Raw genomic sequence first — 17,740 nt, forward strand, 5'->3', positions numbered from 1 at the left:
AGTTATGTGAGCAGGGTTAGAAGCAGAGGCAAGGGCAAACCGCTCCTACCTGATGAGCTTACACCTTAATGCCAAATGGCTGCCAGCTGGTTGCCAGGGTTAAGGTCAAGTTAACTCTTTTTCAAATATCCAAAAGGGCCAAGGGAATCTCTCTGAGCCTAACGATGAGATGCAATAAACTAGACCATCCCATTATATGGATGGTAAGGCAAATAATAACTTACAGTGTATTCAGATGTTTAAAGGTAACCAAATGGTTATTAAAAAGACCCAAAATAAATACAGGATCAGGCTATGAGTATACCAAGAAAAGATAAATGACTAAATCAAGAGTGTATAGTGGTTGTAATTCAGAGCCTTTCACAGTTGCTGAAGAATATCAAGATGAATCTTTCCTCATCTCTACTGATTTGATCTCCTCAAGTTCTATTTCCAAAAGCAATGAACTGATAATCTATTCAAGTGACACAACATCAGAAACTTAATTGTTTTACTATTATTAAACTGCTTTATGCTTTTGTTTTCATGGTGATCCTAACAAAGAATCTTCTGTAAATAAAACTGAAAAAAATAAAACGGAACAAACATATTAAAATCCAGTGTAATGTCAAGTCATGAAATAGGTATAAACCCTATTTTGAGAGCACTTGACATTTTCATTGGTTATTTTAGAAACAATCATGTTAAGATTAAGCACTGATGACTAAATTTCCCACAACAATGGATATATGGTTGAGGGACTTTATCTCTTACTAAGACATCATCTCAAGTAAGATTCCTACACGTCTCTTAGAGTGTGGTCTGAAGAGTGCCACAGAAACAATCTTCTTTAATAAAAACATAAAAAGCTTAAGTCACAAACATTTAACTAAGTTGATCCTGCAAGGTCACAGGAGAGAAAATAGTAGAGCTACCCATGCACTGGAATCAAAAACATGTTCTAACAGGAATGGACCCAAATCTCTCTCTCTCTCTCTCTCTCTCTCTCTCTCTCTCACACACACACACACACACACACTCACTCTCTCTCTCTCTCACACACACACAGCTATGAAACAATAAAAAAATTCACTAGTTGTTCTCAACTGCATCTTTAAAAATAGTAATGATGGTGTTAACCAAGACTTTATAATTTCTATAAAGGACATTAAAAAAAATCTTCCCCCCCAAAGAATTATTTCATTAAGTGTTTACTGCCTTAAACAACAAGCCCTAAAATGTCAACATGAAGAGAATACAAAACAGTAGCCTCCTTAAACTTGCATTCTGAGTCAGATCAACATTTCCTTAACCTAAACAACTGAAGCAAAATACCTCTACAAATGCAAACAATAGGGCATTTTCAGTCATTTTCATCTGTCGTTGGGCATGGTTGAGTCTAAGACCAAATGCTTCCCACTTCTCTTTTAGTAGTGACCCTAGAGAAAAATAGACAAGAATTTAACATACACTTTGAGTTGTAATATATATAACTTTAAAAAACACACAATTAACATAACACACACAAAAATCACATCTTAGAAGTATAAAAAATTAAGTCCAAACACTTACATAATGCCAACCATGTGCAGCCACTATACTAATCAGTTTGTTTATATGCATACGTACTGGTCAAGTCATTTATCCTCACAACAACCCTTTGAAGTAGGTACTCTTATTCCCACTTTATAGATGAGGAAGAAGATAAGCCACCAAAAGCCCCACTCGCTGTGGAATCCAGTTTTCTGGAAGTAACCTCTTCTTCTAAGCACATGTGACTTACTAACCACTAAGTGGTACTGTACATCAACATCAGCGACCACCTGCTTTGATGGAAATCTTGACTAGAGTCACAGGAGCAGCAATACTTCAAAACTAGTCAGCTCTGCCTAAAGTCCTAGAAAGCTCTAATGTGTATTGCTTCATTCTTCCCCCAAACTCTTCTCCTAATTCTGCTAATTAAACTTCAGCCGAATGCCCTCCCACTGGCAGCCTGGGTCACATTCTTACCAGTCTCACTCTCTTTTCCATCCTTGTCGACAGCCGACTTGTGCACATGTTGCATTAGTTTGAGGAGATTGTGCCATCGTTTCTGCCTGTAACAGGTCTGAATGTGTCCCAAGAATGTAAAGTTTTGCTTCTTGGAAAACGTCTGAGTAAAGAGTTCCTCAAATCCCTCCCGTAAGGGTAGCCAGATAAGCTTATGGTCCACTGGTTTGTAACTGAAACAAAAGGTAAATATGTGATTCGCAAACTTCTAAAGCTAACAGAAGTTGGAAAGTATGCCTTAGAAAACAGGAATAGGTGTAAGATTTCTTCTAATCAAAATAAGAAATAACAAAATACTTTACATCTATGTTAAAGTTTTAAATTATAATCTATTTTCTCCACTCCAAGTGTTAGAAGCACCTATACTAAAGGTTAAAACTAGTATTAGATAAACAAACTATGAACAAATTTGAAATTCCAAACTGGGCAGTGAAAGGCATGTCACTGATTTTACTAACATATTTAAATAAACATCATGTATATTTGATGATAAACCATATTCTATTAAGATGGACCAAAAGGTTTTTGAAACATTTTAGAAGAAAAATATAATGTCTGAAATTGACTTATTCAAGCATCTTAAGAACTTACTTGAACATCATGCCTTGTCAATGGAGGGTGGGGAGACTACTCCCAAAGAGATTTAAAATTGGGGGAGGGGACGGTTAAAAAGAAATCTTAAGACATTGCAATGGTTTGTGACCTTCCAAGGCTCAACTTTTTTTATTTCTCAGCATTCAGAGTCTCTCCTATTTCTTAGCATTTTACTTTTCTGGTTGGGGAATTAGGGAATTAATTTAAATTAAAATTTAATTTAATATTGGGGGGGTTAATAACGTAGAGAGTCAAGAAACACTGCTCTAGCTAAATTTAAAAGAAGTTGCCCAAGCAGCACTAATCATTCCTGGAAAATCTCAAGTATACAATTTTCCGTGGCCTAGGATACTAAATACTACAATTCAAGGATGATGACATAAATTTTGTTTCTAAGAAATATAATTTGAGAACTGAAACAATACCAAAATATGTTTCAGAACAGTCAAGCACAATTGGAGAACTCATGGATACTATTTACTCACTGGCCTGTGAGAAGGAACAACGAGATGAGTGAAACCCAGTGCCCTGATACTGAGCATCTATACGGAAGATTCTGATTCCAGAGACAGAAAGCATGAGAACTTCGCAAACTCAATATTGCTTCCCAGTAAGCACTAACCCATTAATTAGTAAAGACAGTTCTTTACTCCATTTATTCAACTGAGATTTACTGAGCACCTGCTAGAGCTCAGCACTGAGTAAATGAGACCCACCACGTCCTGCCCCTTTGCAGCTTATAATCTAACCAAAGAGACAATACGGGAATACATCTACTAGTATAAAATATCAAGTAGCAAGTGCTTTGACTGGATAAGGTGAAAGGAGAGTGGCTGAAAGAAGAATTGGTACTTTGACTATGATAGTAAGAAGAGGCTGTGTTGAAGACAGGAATTTGAAGAAAATCAAACAAGGAAGGATTAGGCTAAGCAAATATCCCTGGGCAGCAGGGGAGGCCACAGAAGAAATATCAACACAGAGCAGAGCTAAAGGAAGGAGACAGAGACATGCCGGAGCCAGGTGATGAAGGGTTTGGAGTACATTCCACATGGACGGAGAAGTCAGTGGAAGGATCTGAGGAAGAGAGTGATGAGATCTGATCACACTATAAAAGGATCATTGTAAATACTAAATGGAAGAGAGACTGTGGGGAGGGTAAGAGTAGAAGCAAAGATGAGAGCCCTGCACTGGACCAGGCAGAGGATGATGAACCACAGTGACAACAGAAGAAGTGGTAAGAAATTAAACACACACGTGATTTACATACAAGAGCTAGTCTTAAAGGTGACAGAACAGACGGATCCAAAGCTAACTGAGGCAGCAGAGTAATGACTAAGACGGAGACGATCAAGACAGACTGCCTGGGCTCAAGTCATGGACTAGCCACTACCTTGAACAGGGCACTTAATGCCTGTGAGCCGCGGGTCCCCGAAGTGTAAATGGGGATAGTCAACAGGTTGTTAAGAGGGCTAAGTGACTGAACACAGATAAAGACTCAAAATAGTACCTGGCACAGTAGTGCCATTTAAGAGTTACCTGTGACAACTATTACCACTAGTAATTGGCTCAGTGAATTGAATTCATGAAAGAAATGGCTTTATATTTCAAATCAGACTGAGCTCCTTAAGAAAAAATTTTGTTCATTTAAAGCTGAAAGCATAGTGGCTGGAACGGTTAACTCGACATATGTTTCAAGTGATGAATAAATGAACAAACATACATACACCTTTCCGTAAAGAAAAATAAATAAATAGAAATAAACTGTAACACAAATACTCAACGGAAACTAACCAGCCACAGGGAGAACTGATTAAATCAAACTACGAACCATTACAGACCAGGGTTTCCATGATGTCTTTTGCAGAGAAAATATGCCTCAGGAGCAACCTAAAGGCCAAGAGGGGAGGGAGGTCTAGAACACCTGGCCCTCATGGAGAGTCACTCAGGGTCTACCTGTTACATACACGATACATGGAGACCACATACAAGAGCTCACTAGAAAATGGCTAGAACAAAAGAAAATGACTCTCCAAAATTATCATACATGAAAGAACATGCAGTGTAAAAGAGACACAAAACAGTGCATGCTGAGTAACTGAAAAGGTAAACGGTTCACTTCACTTGGGGTCAGGATTCTGGGTTTGAAAGCATGCACTTCTGCCCTGCAATCTGCTGTGCAGTGTCCTGTATGGATGTTTCCATGGGTGGCTTAGAGGAGGACACAGGTTAGCCCTTTTATGTCTATTTCTATGAGATCTTTAATTTTCCTCCCATTTGTTCTTTCCTTCATCGTTAACTTCTCCAAGGATCCCTCCCCTTCTCTATTTATCTGTTTCTCCCTCAGAGGCTACCCGCCCCCAATCCCATTCCCTATAGTCAGGGATGTGAACCTGTGTTCTGTCATTTAATGGTAGACTTTCCTTTTCTGGAATGATTTTTACCTGTTTCATCTAAGTCCTCTGTATCTTCTACTCTTTTCTACAGAGTCTCATAAGCTCTCTCTACCCCAACTCAGTCAGAATTCGGCTTACTTCTCTACTCACAGGTAATCTGAAGGTCTATGTGCTGTCTATCAGAAAACTACTTTAAATAGAATGACAAAATTGAGTTAAAAGCTAAATGAGGGAAAAAGATATACCACACTAACACTAATCAAAAATTAAGGGGGGCTTCCCTGGTGGCGCAGTGGTTGAGAGTCCGCCTGCCAATGCAGGGGACACGGGTTCGTGCCCCGGTCCGGGAAGATCCCACATGCCGCAGAGCGGCTGGGCCCGTGAGCCATGGCCGCTGGGCCTGCGCGTCCGGAGCCTGTGCTCCGCAACGGGAGAGGCCACAACAGTGAGAGGCCCGCGTACCGCAAAAAAAAAAACAAAACAAAACAATTAAGGGGGTACGTATGCAAACAAAGATCAGAAGGCAATCTGCAGTAATGCAATTTAAGAGCCTAATGGCCTTGAAGGCTTTACTTTTATAACATATATTTATCCTTAATTATAACTTTTTTAAAAACCAATCTGAAGGATCCAGATTTGCAAACCAGACTAATTAGGACTACAAATTTCTTTTATTATATTTTAACCACAGTATTTGACAAATGCAAAATATGTTTAATGTAAGTTACAAAACACAGAACTAGTTTCATAGTTAGATGAAACTAACCACACATTGCCAAAATAGAAATATTAGCCCTTCTTTATCCCACCTCCCTACCTGCTGCTTTGTTTTCTACTCCCTTGCCTTTATTTATTTTTCCTTTTTTTCTTTTTTCCCTTGTCTTTTTAAAATCATTTTTGGTCTTCCAATTGTATACACAAGGGTTCTTAAGCAAAGGAGTCATTCATACATCGATAATATATATTAAAAGATGTGATTTACACACCACTTACCAATAATACAAAAGAACAGAAAACAAGGCATACTTCCAACCATACAAAAATTGAAACGTATGTAAGTTTTCTTTTGATAACTAATGCTAACCTACTAACAAGGACAAATGGATATGTATTTTTTTCACCAAGTTGCACCAAAATAAAATTCCAGTTAACAAATTCTGATTTCAACCTTTTTGTATTATTAATTGCATCAAGGCACAATGTGTACTCACTACATTTAAAACTACTTGCAACGGCTGACATAACACTACAAGTTCTTAGAAGAGACAGATCCAGTGCATGTTCAATTAGTACAAGATTAATGTCATTTGTGTTAGGAATACTTAACAGTAGGATATTATTAAAGACATAGATAGATACAGAATAGAGAGAAATACACAGTAATATAGACATGCCTAGTTAAGTAACAAATTCCATATATTAACAAGAACACATTGCAAGTACCACAGTGAGGGAATGGGGAGATTAAGTGTCAATTAACTGAACAGAAGCAAGACGAAAACAAGGTAGAAAGACCATTGGGGAAAAATAAAATCAAAGTAGAATTAGAGTAAGAGAGGTAAGCCTCAGCTAACGGATTCAAAGACAGAATATAAATTTAAAATACATAATTAGTGGCATGTGTAGAGCAGAATAGAAGTAATAGGTTGGGACGGTAAGAACATGAGAAGCACCAAAGGAAGCAGGATTCCCAAGTAGCACTCCATCCAGAGCAGGAAGGGATATGAGACAAGGAAAGAGTGATAGGAAAAATAATGCTACAGCCTAATGTGGTCCTCAAAAAAGAGTAAATAAAGAGCTTTCTTGCAGATATCACAAAGAGCAAAAAGGACAATAAATTCTATTATCTTATGCCTTTAAGAGTTTGTGTAAACAACTGCTTAGAGTCACTGGGGCAGACCCTATTAGGGTTCAACATAAGGTATGCCAATAGCAGCCATCGCTTTTACAGCCTTCAGCACAGACTAAAATTGTTCATGAAACTAACACACTCAAAACCGCAAATAAGGAAGAAGGGCATTTTACTAACCACAGTGGAGCACCATGAGCCAAGTTCCATTTAACAAAGTGGAAGCTACTTAATGTTTCAAAGATAATCAAACTGCAGGAGAGCCTAGCTTGAAGGCAGTGAGTCTAGAACACAGGCTTCAGATAAATGATCGCACACACACACATTACTTGATTACATACTGACCTTTTTGTTTTCCTCCCCCTCCCAGCAGGATCCTTGAGAGCAAGAACCTCAAGTGTTCTTTTTTTTTTTTTTTTTTTTTTGCGGTACGCAGGCCTCTCACTGTTGTGGAGCACAGGCTCCGGACGCGCAGGCTCAGCGGCCATGGCTCACGGGCCCAGCCGCTCCGCGGCATATGGGATCCTCCCAGACCGGGGCACGAACCCGTATCCCCTGCATTGGCAGGCGGACTCTCAACCACTGCGCCACCAGGGAGGCCCTCAAGTGTTCTTTAAAATGAAAAGAAACATCTATACACTCAAGAGCTCCTTAATAAGTTCTAATAAATAATACCCTGCTGGGGTGGGCGTAGGGGGGCAATTCTCTGAACATTTTTCCAAGGCTAGTTTTGAGCTTTACAGAAAAAAAGTATTTCTTACCTCAAACAGTGAACACAAAACAAGAATAAGATTTAAAATCACACTTACCCTCCCAGCAAATCTGCAGTGTCACTTTGCTGATTCATATTGACAACCCTCAAACGGTGGCCTTTAATAAAGAAAGGGCAAAAGGGTTATCCTGAAAATGTAAAGACTGACAATATCCAGTGTGATCCTTAAGGATGTGTGGACAAGGGCACAGGGCAAATCTTTAAATGTGCATTTCCTCTGACCCCCTCATTTTACTTTCAGGTATCTTGACTATTCAAACTTTTCACCTAACCCAGAGAGATATGTAAAAGAAGATTCACTGCTCTAGCACCAGGTAACTGAAAACAACAAAAAACCCTTCAGTAAGTCAATGTCTGTCTATGAATTAGAACTAAATAAATATCCAGTGTGAAATATTATTTAGCCATCAGAATAGGAATGAGGCAGTTCTGTTTTTAAAGATGTCCAATTTAGATGCAAGAGGGAAGGGATGTGGGAGCAGATGTATATGTATGACTGATTCACTTTGTTATAAAGCAGAAACTAATTTAAAAAAGGGGGGGATAAATAAATAAATAAAATCTGCTTCCTCAAAAAATAAATAAAAAATAAATAAAGTAAAAATACAAAACTAAAAAAAAAAAATGTCCAATTTGCTTATTAACTAAATGTAACACATAGAGAATGATCCCGTTTGTTTCAAAACAAAACCAAATCTGTATGTATTTGTAGACCACAGATTAGAACTGAAAAGAGTTAATACCAATCTGTTAACAGTGGTTATTTCCAGGGGGAAAGAATACATTATTTCCAAGGTAAAAATTTCCAGTGCTTATCTCCAGAGGAAGTGGAGTGGTGGCACTTCTTAAATTCCAATATTCTTTGGACTTTTTATTTTTTAAAAAGGCAGTCAGGGGACTTCCCTGATGATCCAGTGGCTAAGGATCTGTACTTCCAATGCAGGGGGCCCAGGTTCGATCCCTGGTCAGGGAACTAGATCCCACACACTGCAACTAAGAGTTCGCATGCTGCAACTACAGATCCCACATGCCACACTAAAAAGATCTCACATGCCGCAACTAAGACCTGGTGCAGCCAAATAAATAAATAAATATTTTTTTAAAATAATAAAAAGGCAGTCAGTGTCAAATGTTTGTTGCCTGGGGGCAGAGTGCTTCCCCTCTAGGAGTTACCTGTAATATGAGCCAAGTACTGGACGGTGGAGGTTTTGCCGGTCCCGGTCTCTCCCACCAGCAACACAGGCTCCCCTTTGCTAACACACACCGCGAGCTGTTCAATAAGAACAGAGGATGGCCTCGTAGCAGCAAAGGTGAGCTTCTCCCTGGGGAGGGGGAAGTATGTAAGCAGTTGGAGGAACAGGCTGCAAGCTTCCCTTTGTGTTATTTTGAGGAATCAGATTTCCCAGATTCAACAAACAAGAAGGAGACAACTCAGAGTGACCGTCTTCATGTTATAACACAGGGGTCCCCAACCCCTGGGCCATGGACTGGTACCTGTCCATGGCCTGTTAGGAACCGGGCCACACAGCAGGAGGTGAATGGCGGGCGAGCGAAGCTTCATTTGTATTCACAGCTGCTCCCCATCGCTCGCATTACCGCCTGGGCTCCGCTTCCTGTCAGGTCAGCGGCGGCATTAGATTCTCATACGAGTGTGGTGAACCCTACTGTAAACTGCATGCAACGTATCTAGGCTGCACGCTCTTCATGAGAATCTAGTGCCCGACGATCTGAGGTGGAGCTGAGGCGGTGATGCTAGTGCTGGGGAGCGGCTGCAAATACAGATCATCATTAGCAGAGAGGTTTGACTGCACTGAGACCATAATAGATCGACTGCTTGCAGACTCTCATCAAAACCCTACCCGTGAGTGGCAAGTGACAATTAAACTACACCTTATGGACTAGACTGGACATAAGCAACACACTTCGGGTGTCACTGTCTCCCATCGCCCCCAGATGGGATCATCCAGTTGCAGGAAAACAAGGTCAGGGCTCCCACTGATTCTGCATTATGGTGAGCTGTATTAATTATTTCATTATATACTATAATGTAATAATAATAGAAATAAAGTACACAATAAATGTAATGTGCTTGAATCATCCCGAAACTACCCCCCGCCAACCCCATCCGTGGAAAAAGTGTCTTCCCCGAAACCGGTCCCTGCTGCCAAAAAAGGTTGAGGACCGCTGCTATAACAGATGTCCTTACAACATATGAATCGCAGAATTCATTCATTCTACATACGTGGAGCATTTACCTAACTGCTACTTCACTAGGCTCTGGAAATTCAAAACACCAATAAGATAAAACATCTGTACTACCTATGTCATCTTGCGCAAATGACTTAACCTCTCTTAGCCTCGGTTTCCTAACTTGTAAAATCCGGATAACAACAGTTACTAGCCGTAGAGGGTTGAATTATGCTCCCCCCAAGTTCATGTCTACTGAGAACCTGTGAATGTGACTTTATTTGGAAAAAAGCTCTTCACAGGTATAATAAGATTAAAAGCGTATCACACTGGATTTAAGGGTCAATCTTAAATCCAATGGCTGGTGTCCTTATAAAGAAAGAGAAATTTAGAGACACAAAGAAATACACACAGGGAAGAAGACCATATGACAATGGCATCAGAGACTGGATTGATGCAGCTACAAGGCAAGGAACACCGAAGACTGCTGGGAGCCAGCAGAAGCCAGGAAGAGGCAAGAGTCTTCAGAGGTAGTGTGGCCCCGCCAATACCTTGGTTTCAGCCTTCCAGCCTTCAGAACTGAAAATAAATGCCTGCTGTTTTAGGCCATCAAGTTTATGGTAATTTGTTAGGAGAGCCCTAAGGACACTAACACACACATTAATTCATAGGCTTACTATAACCACTACATGAGAAAACATGCAAAAAGGTACTCAGTACAATGTTAGGCACATAGCAAATATTTAATAAATAACTTTAATAAATCTCAGAAACGTATACAATTCCAGCCCTCAAGGGATTAACAGACTAATGTTAGGACCAAGCCTGACCTCCAGGTGATGCTTACTTCACTGAATACACTACAATGAATAAAATCAAAGATACACCTTTGCTAGTCCCAAGTCTCTAATGACCCTCATCACCTCCTCCACCTACTAACATCTAGTTTCACAGAACACATTTTGGGAAGTCACTGCTCCTTACTGTCTAGTACACTGGAGAGATCACAGTTCTGACATGTTTTACTCAAAGATAAGGGGCTGGACCAGACATTCCTTCTATCAATTTCCCAACGACCCCACAGTGCTCAGATCTGTTTGGAACCCTGTTTACCTCTGTATGTGGACAGCCTCACTTTGTTTCCGTAGAAGCCGCACTCTACCCACTTGCACATCTAGCTCGTTGATCGTAATTTCTGGTTTATAAAGTTGACAGAAGAATTCAGCCTATGGGAGGGGGAAGATTTTACCTGAGTAAAATTCTGCATGCTCATCAAATACTTCTCATCCGTGAGGCTTACTGTGTTCCGCTAACAGGCCCTCTACTAAGAGGCATTTTCAGGCTTCCAAGATAGGTAAGTTAGCTTTTAATTATATTTTTGAAATTCTCCAAGTTTATGTTTTTAAAAACACTGATCATGAATGTTTCCCTGTAACAGTACTTTTTATTCATTCAAATGAGCCTCTATCTACCTATATGAAGTGAACACAGTGAACAGAAAGTTTTACTCCTAAAAGATAAGAAAAAAAATCAAAGTAATTTTTCTTCCTCTATGCTTTCCTCTGCTTTAAATTTCTAACATAATGCAGGAAACAGTCACGTGAATAAACCATGATACATCTGACGACAGCCAAAGCAGAAAGAGAAGCTGTGACAGAGGCTCAGGACACGTACCTGTCAGCCTTATTCTCATCACTAACTCAAAGAACCAAGATTTCGCTCAGGGTTTGGGGCAGGAGTAAAAGGGGCAAATTGCCCAGGGAAGGTAAACCCCTCTTCAACCAAAGGGGCTGAATATTGACCAACCTAAGCCAATCATGGTAGTCTCATTTCTCTTGTCTCCTATAATTAACATACTTATTACTTCAGCCCCTTTTAGTAGGTGCTGTTACCTGCAGCCAAAACCATCCCGATAGTTTCATACGCCTAAGGAACACCTCTAACCATCTCGGTTCCTGACTAAGGCTTTTTTGAGTCATCATTCATTTGGGGACGCCAAATATCTGCCTCTAGATGAGCCCCAGACATTTCTCCAGCTACCAACACCATTGCCGAAAGGCTCTCTCCTCCAGAAGTACATATTTTGATATAAAACAGGAAAGGCAAATATTAACAGTATCAGCAGTGAACCTAAGTAGTGGGTATACAGGTTTCACTAACACTTTTCAACTTTTTTGATGTTTGAAGATATTAACTATAAAAAGTTGGAAAAAATCTAATTGTGCACAGAACTACAGACAAAGGTGTTACTAAGACATGGTTCCAGTCCTGAAACCACAACCTACAGAATAACATGCTCCTTAAGCACTGGAGAAATGGAGAAAAAGGCGTGCGTGTGAAAAACGATGCAAGGCAGCTCACTCTAAGAACGTGGAACACAAGGAGAACTACTTATCCAGGAGACAGTGAGTTTTATGCCCATGAGAGGCAGCAATGAAACTACCAACTATGACAGAGGAGGCTGTTATTTGCAAAACCTGTTCCAGGTAAGGACCAGAGGTCAGCAATTAAGCTAAATATCCCAGCTTCCTTTCAAGAGGGAAGTAAAAATAGCATTACATACCTTTTTCTTGGAAATGTTCAACTTGCTTCCAATGACTTCTGCCATTTTCAGTTTGCTTGTCTGCTTAGAAAGCATTGCTGTGAAACAGTCCAGAGCCTATTAAAATAACCAAGGTAAATGCCAACTGATTTTTAAAAGAATACATTAATAACAGAGCATCACTATCCAGGCCACAAAAAAAGGGAGGAACAAAAAATCCAGCAGAACTTTTCTGCAAGTAAGACTAAGGAGAATACAAATAAAGTACTAACCCTAGACTCAAAGGACCTTACCATAACAGAGACAGGACACCAAAAAATGTGAAGGCTTTACTATCAAAATACTGGTTAATCAGGAAAACACACACAAACGCCTCAGTTTGCAAATCCAAAATTCAGGTAATAATAGCAATTAGCATTAATCCTTGGGTATATGGTTCCGTGGGGGGAAACGACTTCCAGACAGTGGAGGTAACACCAAAAGATTACTTTCTAGATGTAAAGGGAGACTCCTGGTGTGCAATAAAGGGATTACACTGTCATTACCCTAACCCAGTACTTAATTTTAGCAACTACTGATAGGCCAACAAGACACATGTCTTCTGCTATAATGAAATATACAGTACGTATCACCACCAAATGGATTCTACCCCACAAAAACTGAATTTGAATACATCAAGCATTTTGTTACACTTCTATTTACAAGAAAGACAGATAAAGTAACAAGGCACAGGACACGAGTATACGGCAAAACAAAGAATATATCCGGCTCTGCTGCCACCAAGTGTCATACATCAAGAAACTTCATGCAAGCATTTAAAAAAGAATGTATCTAGTTTTGTCCCTAATTCCTTACACAGAGCTTCAAAAATTCTTGGAATTACCAGGAGTAAGGAGTGTCTTTTGTTATTTACTGGAGCCCTCATGGACCTTACCAGGTTTATTATGCTAAGCAAGGTAACTCCTGATGGGCCCTTAGATAGTTTCTGGCCAGGCCAGAAAGACCAAGGGTTGAAACTTCCAGCTCCATCTCCAACCTCTGGAGGAGGGGAGGGGATGGAGACCGAGTTCAATCGAATAGCCAATGTCAGAATAAGACCCCAATAAAACACTGGACATCCAAAGCTTAGAGAGCTTCTGGTTGGTGACAAAGTGATGTACCAGGAAGGTGGCACACCCTGACTCCACAGGAGTGCCTGTGCTCAGACTCCTGAAACCCTGCCCTATGTGTCTTTTCCATTTGACTGTTCTTGAGTTATATTTTTTATAATAAAACTGTGACCTATATGGTGAGTACAGAGCTTCCAGTGAGTTCTGTGAGGTGATTACTGTACCTGAGGAAGTTGTGGGAACCCCTGAATTGACAGCTGATAGGTCCTAAGTGTGGGTGGGCGTCTGAGACTTGTGGCTAGAGTCTAAAGTGGGGCAGCCTTGCGGAGGACTGAGCCCTTGAAACTGTGGGGTCTACACTAACTCCAGGTAGTCAGTATCAAAACTGAACTGAATTGCAGGACACCAGTTGGTGTCAAAGCAGTGAAGAAGCAACCAGATAAAGCCAGAAGGTGAAACATTCTGTAAAACAACTGGCCTGATCTCTTCAAGGGTGTATGTGGGGGGGGGGGGGAGGGTTCTGACGCAGTAAAAAAGTTCTTAATCCCATTCCCATAGAAAAGGGTGTGGAAGGAGATACATCAGGGTATTAACAGTACTGGGGGGGCTTCCCTGGTGGCGCAGTGGTTGAGAATCCGCCTGCCAGTGCAGGGGACACGTGATCGATTCCTGGTCCGGGAAGATCCCACGTGCCGCGGAGCAACTAAGCCCGCACGCTACGACTACTGAGCCTGCGTCCCAGAGCCCGCGAGCCACAACTCCTGAAGCCCGGGCGCCTAGGGCCCGTGCTCTGCAACAAGAGAAGCCACCGCAATGAGAAGCCCGCATACTGCAACGAATAGCCCCCGCTCACCACAACTAGAGAAAGCCCGCGCACAGCAACAAAGACCCAATGCAGCCAAAAATAAATAAATAAAATAAATTTTTAAAAATAAAATAAAATAAAGTACAAAACAAGGTTACCTGTAAGAAAGATCAGAAATGTAGGAGAATGGAAAGGAAATTTCAATGGAGAGGAGAGGATTAAAGGACTTGCACACAGCACTTCAGAGTTCGGCCGGCTTAAGTGTGTGCTCCAAATGTGGGTTCTTTCCCCTCAAAGTAAGTTAACCAAACACAGAGAGAAACTGCTAACCCAAATGGGTCACTATTCTCTCCTCAGTCCTAGCTGACAGAAACCAGAACACTTTATAGTCAAAATGGGTTGATGTTTTAACAGCCCAGAGACCTTCAGGCAGCATCACTTTATTCTTGAGCAGGCGGGAATAAATCTCTCTCTGTTCTACTGAATGTGGCAGAGCTACGGTTCAATAGAGCTTCCCTCCCACGTCCAGCACACAAGGATGTACTTTACAAACCCCACGAAAATGTCTCTGGACTAAAGTTAAAAAGGCCCTACGGAGGCTAGTGGTGGGATAAGACAAATACAATTCTAACAAATAGACTAAGAAATTATACATAGAAATAAATACTAAAGATCTTAGAAACATTTTATATTATAACAGTATTATCACCTGGGAGACTTTCTTTTCATTTAAGCTTTCATTTCAGTTCTGTACCTGTTTTACTCTAATTCAAACTATACTTATTTGAAATTAGTAGTAACCTGTTTCAAAAACCACAAAACATTTATTATGCCCAATTAGTTTTAAGGCAACACTAGTTCAGTTTTAAGTAGCTAAGGATAATAAACAGTACCTACACAAAAGAAAAACTTTTTGATAGCAGTCAAGACAGAAAATAACAGTGGAAATCAACAGCCTTAAAGAGCGCAGAGAAACAAGCAGGAAGACTGTATCTTACCTCTTGAAAAATATTTAATGATGCTGATGAAGACAGACTGTCAAAGCTGTGGGCAATCCTATTACACCAATTCAGCAGATCCCTTTAAAAAAAGGGGGGGGGGGGCGGGGGGCAAGAAATAAAAGACCATAGGCCAAAGACATCAAAGGTATCAGAGCTTACTTAGGTCTGGGAACACCTGACAATAAAGACTCTCCTTTTTTTCTGGCAACAGAAGATAAACAGTGTCAGGAAAGAGAATGAGTGGTCCCAGTCCCTATCCTACCAGGAAGTGACCTAGAACTCACTTCTCCCCATCCATGCCAGACAAGGTAGCAGGAGACAGGGAGCAATTAATTCTCAGAGCAAACTGAGGGGAGTTGCCCACACCTAATTCTCATTTCTCAAAGGGCAAGTCAACCACTGAGAACGAAGCGCAAAGGCATGGAACTCATTATACAGAGCAAAACCCAAGAGTCTTTTAAGACCCCAAGTGTCACAAAAGGACATCCAGTGAAGAGCTATGTCAGTAACTATCCCCAACTTCGGCTTTTTAAGTTATCTGCTAAACTTCCAGTTATAAGTAAGTCCTAGGAATATAACGTACAACATAAGTATAATTAACGCTGCTGTATGTTATATATGAAAAGTTAAGAGTTCTCATCACAAGAAAAAAAATTTTTTTTGACTGTTTCTTTAATTTTGTACCTATGAGATGACAGATGTTCACTGAACTTATTGCAGTGATCATTTCATGATGTATGTAATCATTATGCTATATGCCATAAACTTATACAGTGCTCTGTGTCAATTACACCTCAATAAAACTGGAAGAAAAAAGTTATTTGTTAAAGTTAACATAATGTTACCTTCATAAGCCTTCCCATTCAGTAACTATAGATCTCAAAAAAGGGACTGAACACTATGAAGCAGCCCAAACGTCTAATTTCAAAACCTGACTTCTTATAACCACTCAGTTCTAGCTGCTAAGAACTTCTGAGGGAAGCAGTTTTTAAAATACCAGAAGTGTTTAGCCCAGTACCTGAGAGACAATTCTCTCCCCTCAAGGCTTGGTCTTTTGTGTTCCCATCTGGTTTCTGAAACTTCCTCGGGTGCCTGTTCCCCTCCAACAGAACTATCACTCAGAGGGTGATGTTTCTCTCCAGTAAGCTGGATGTAAATGTCAAGCAGGTGATCAACTGCTACCGATAAGCTGGGATATCTATTTTGAAGAACCTGACAGAGGAAGAAAAAAAAGCAAAGAAAACTTAGCAGCAGACAGAGTGATTTTTAAAAGCACACATAAACTGCTGCAGACACTAGTCAACCAAAAATGAATTTTTCGAAGAAATCTGTCATCTTAACCAAGTGTAACAACTTCCACCCTCACCCATACCTCCCACCCCTCAAAGACCATGACTTTTTCCTGCCCAGAACTCAGTTATCTGGCAATCTCACCACCTATCACACAGCTTAGGGTATAGAAGCTAGATGGGAAAGGAGTCTCAAGCAACATAGGCATCCAAGTCCCAGGCACTTACTCATTGAAGTATCCTTCAAGTAATATGCACTCTAATTTTTTAAACACAATTCTAGTACAGTCATTAAGTCATTTCTCAGACAAAAGCAAATAAGAAGCAGTTAATGGGAAAAGGAAAGTTTTTTAAAGCAAGTCACAGTAAAAGGAGCTAGTGTTAAGTCCTGATAAAAAGTAGTTTTTATCAGACAACAGAATTTAACAAGCAAAAGATCTAGTCCAATTCACTTTGGTAACTATTAAGAATTTTGTGCAGTGTAATACTTGGTGCCCATAATATTGGTTCAACACTTTTATGATATGGATTTGCTAAGTCAAGTCTACTTGAGAAGGAAGAAAAATACATGTATATATTAGAAATATTACACCCTAATACATTTAAATTGAGAAGTATATCACGATTCCAATTTATATATGAAATATCAACATATTTTGTATACATTAAAGTTGTAAGGTCCACTAAAATCTTTTAACGGTGTCATCAAGTGGTAGATCTCATAGATTTTTATTTCTTCGTATTTTTTTTTAACTGGAGGATTTTACAACAAATATTATTGAAAACATATTTCAGATGTATTGAAAATTAAGGACAGAAAAAGAGAATAATAAAATCAACAAATTCAATTTAATGGATACACATGTGGATCTTTCAAATACAGAATATACATTTTTTGTGTACGGAGGGAACATTTTCAAAATTGCCCATATATTTGTGGACCCTGGCTACCATAAACAAAATATACTTATTTCCATCACCCCTAAAACAAAATGTTCCCTTCTGTCATCACTCCCTTCCTCCACATCCCCGTCCCTGGAATCTTGCACCTGATTCAGATCTCTATACAGTTTTGCTTTCAAATCTATCATATACACAGAATCATACGGGATGTAGTGTGTAGTTCGGTTTCTCTTACTCAGCATAACGTTTTTGAAATTCGTCCAGACAT

General features: G+C 39.9%; 1 protein-coding gene across 3 annotated transcripts in view; it reads right to left on the reverse strand.

Moving 5' to 3' along the window:
* The window catches only part of MDN1 (midasin AAA ATPase 1), a 157,693-nt gene that overhangs the window by 107,383 nt on the left and 32,570 nt on the right, over positions 1 to 17,740 (reverse strand). For all 3 annotated transcript variants that reach the window (XM_081250560.1, XM_081250562.1, XM_081250561.1), the window contains exons 10-17: positions 16,299 to 16,492; positions 15,278 to 15,359; positions 12,387 to 12,482; positions 10,937 to 11,049; positions 8,810 to 8,958; positions 7,674 to 7,734; positions 1,990 to 2,201; positions 1,315 to 1,418 (exon numbers count right to left, since the gene is read on the reverse strand). In XM_081250560.1, coding sequence (XP_081106686.1) covers positions 1,315 to 1,418; positions 1,990 to 2,201; positions 7,674 to 7,734; positions 8,810 to 8,958; positions 10,937 to 11,049; positions 12,387 to 12,482; positions 15,278 to 15,359; positions 16,299 to 16,492 — 1,011 coding nt within the window. The remainder of the gene's footprint in view (positions 1 to 1,314; positions 1,419 to 1,989; positions 2,202 to 7,673; positions 7,735 to 8,809; positions 8,959 to 10,936; positions 11,050 to 12,386; positions 12,483 to 15,277; positions 15,360 to 16,298; positions 16,493 to 17,740) is intronic.

This window comes from Mesoplodon bidens, assembly GCF_964165515.1.
Source record: "Mesoplodon bidens genome assembly, chromosome: 12".
Classification (NCBI taxonomy): domain Eukaryota; kingdom Metazoa; phylum Chordata; class Mammalia; order Artiodactyla; family Ziphiidae; genus Mesoplodon; species Mesoplodon bidens.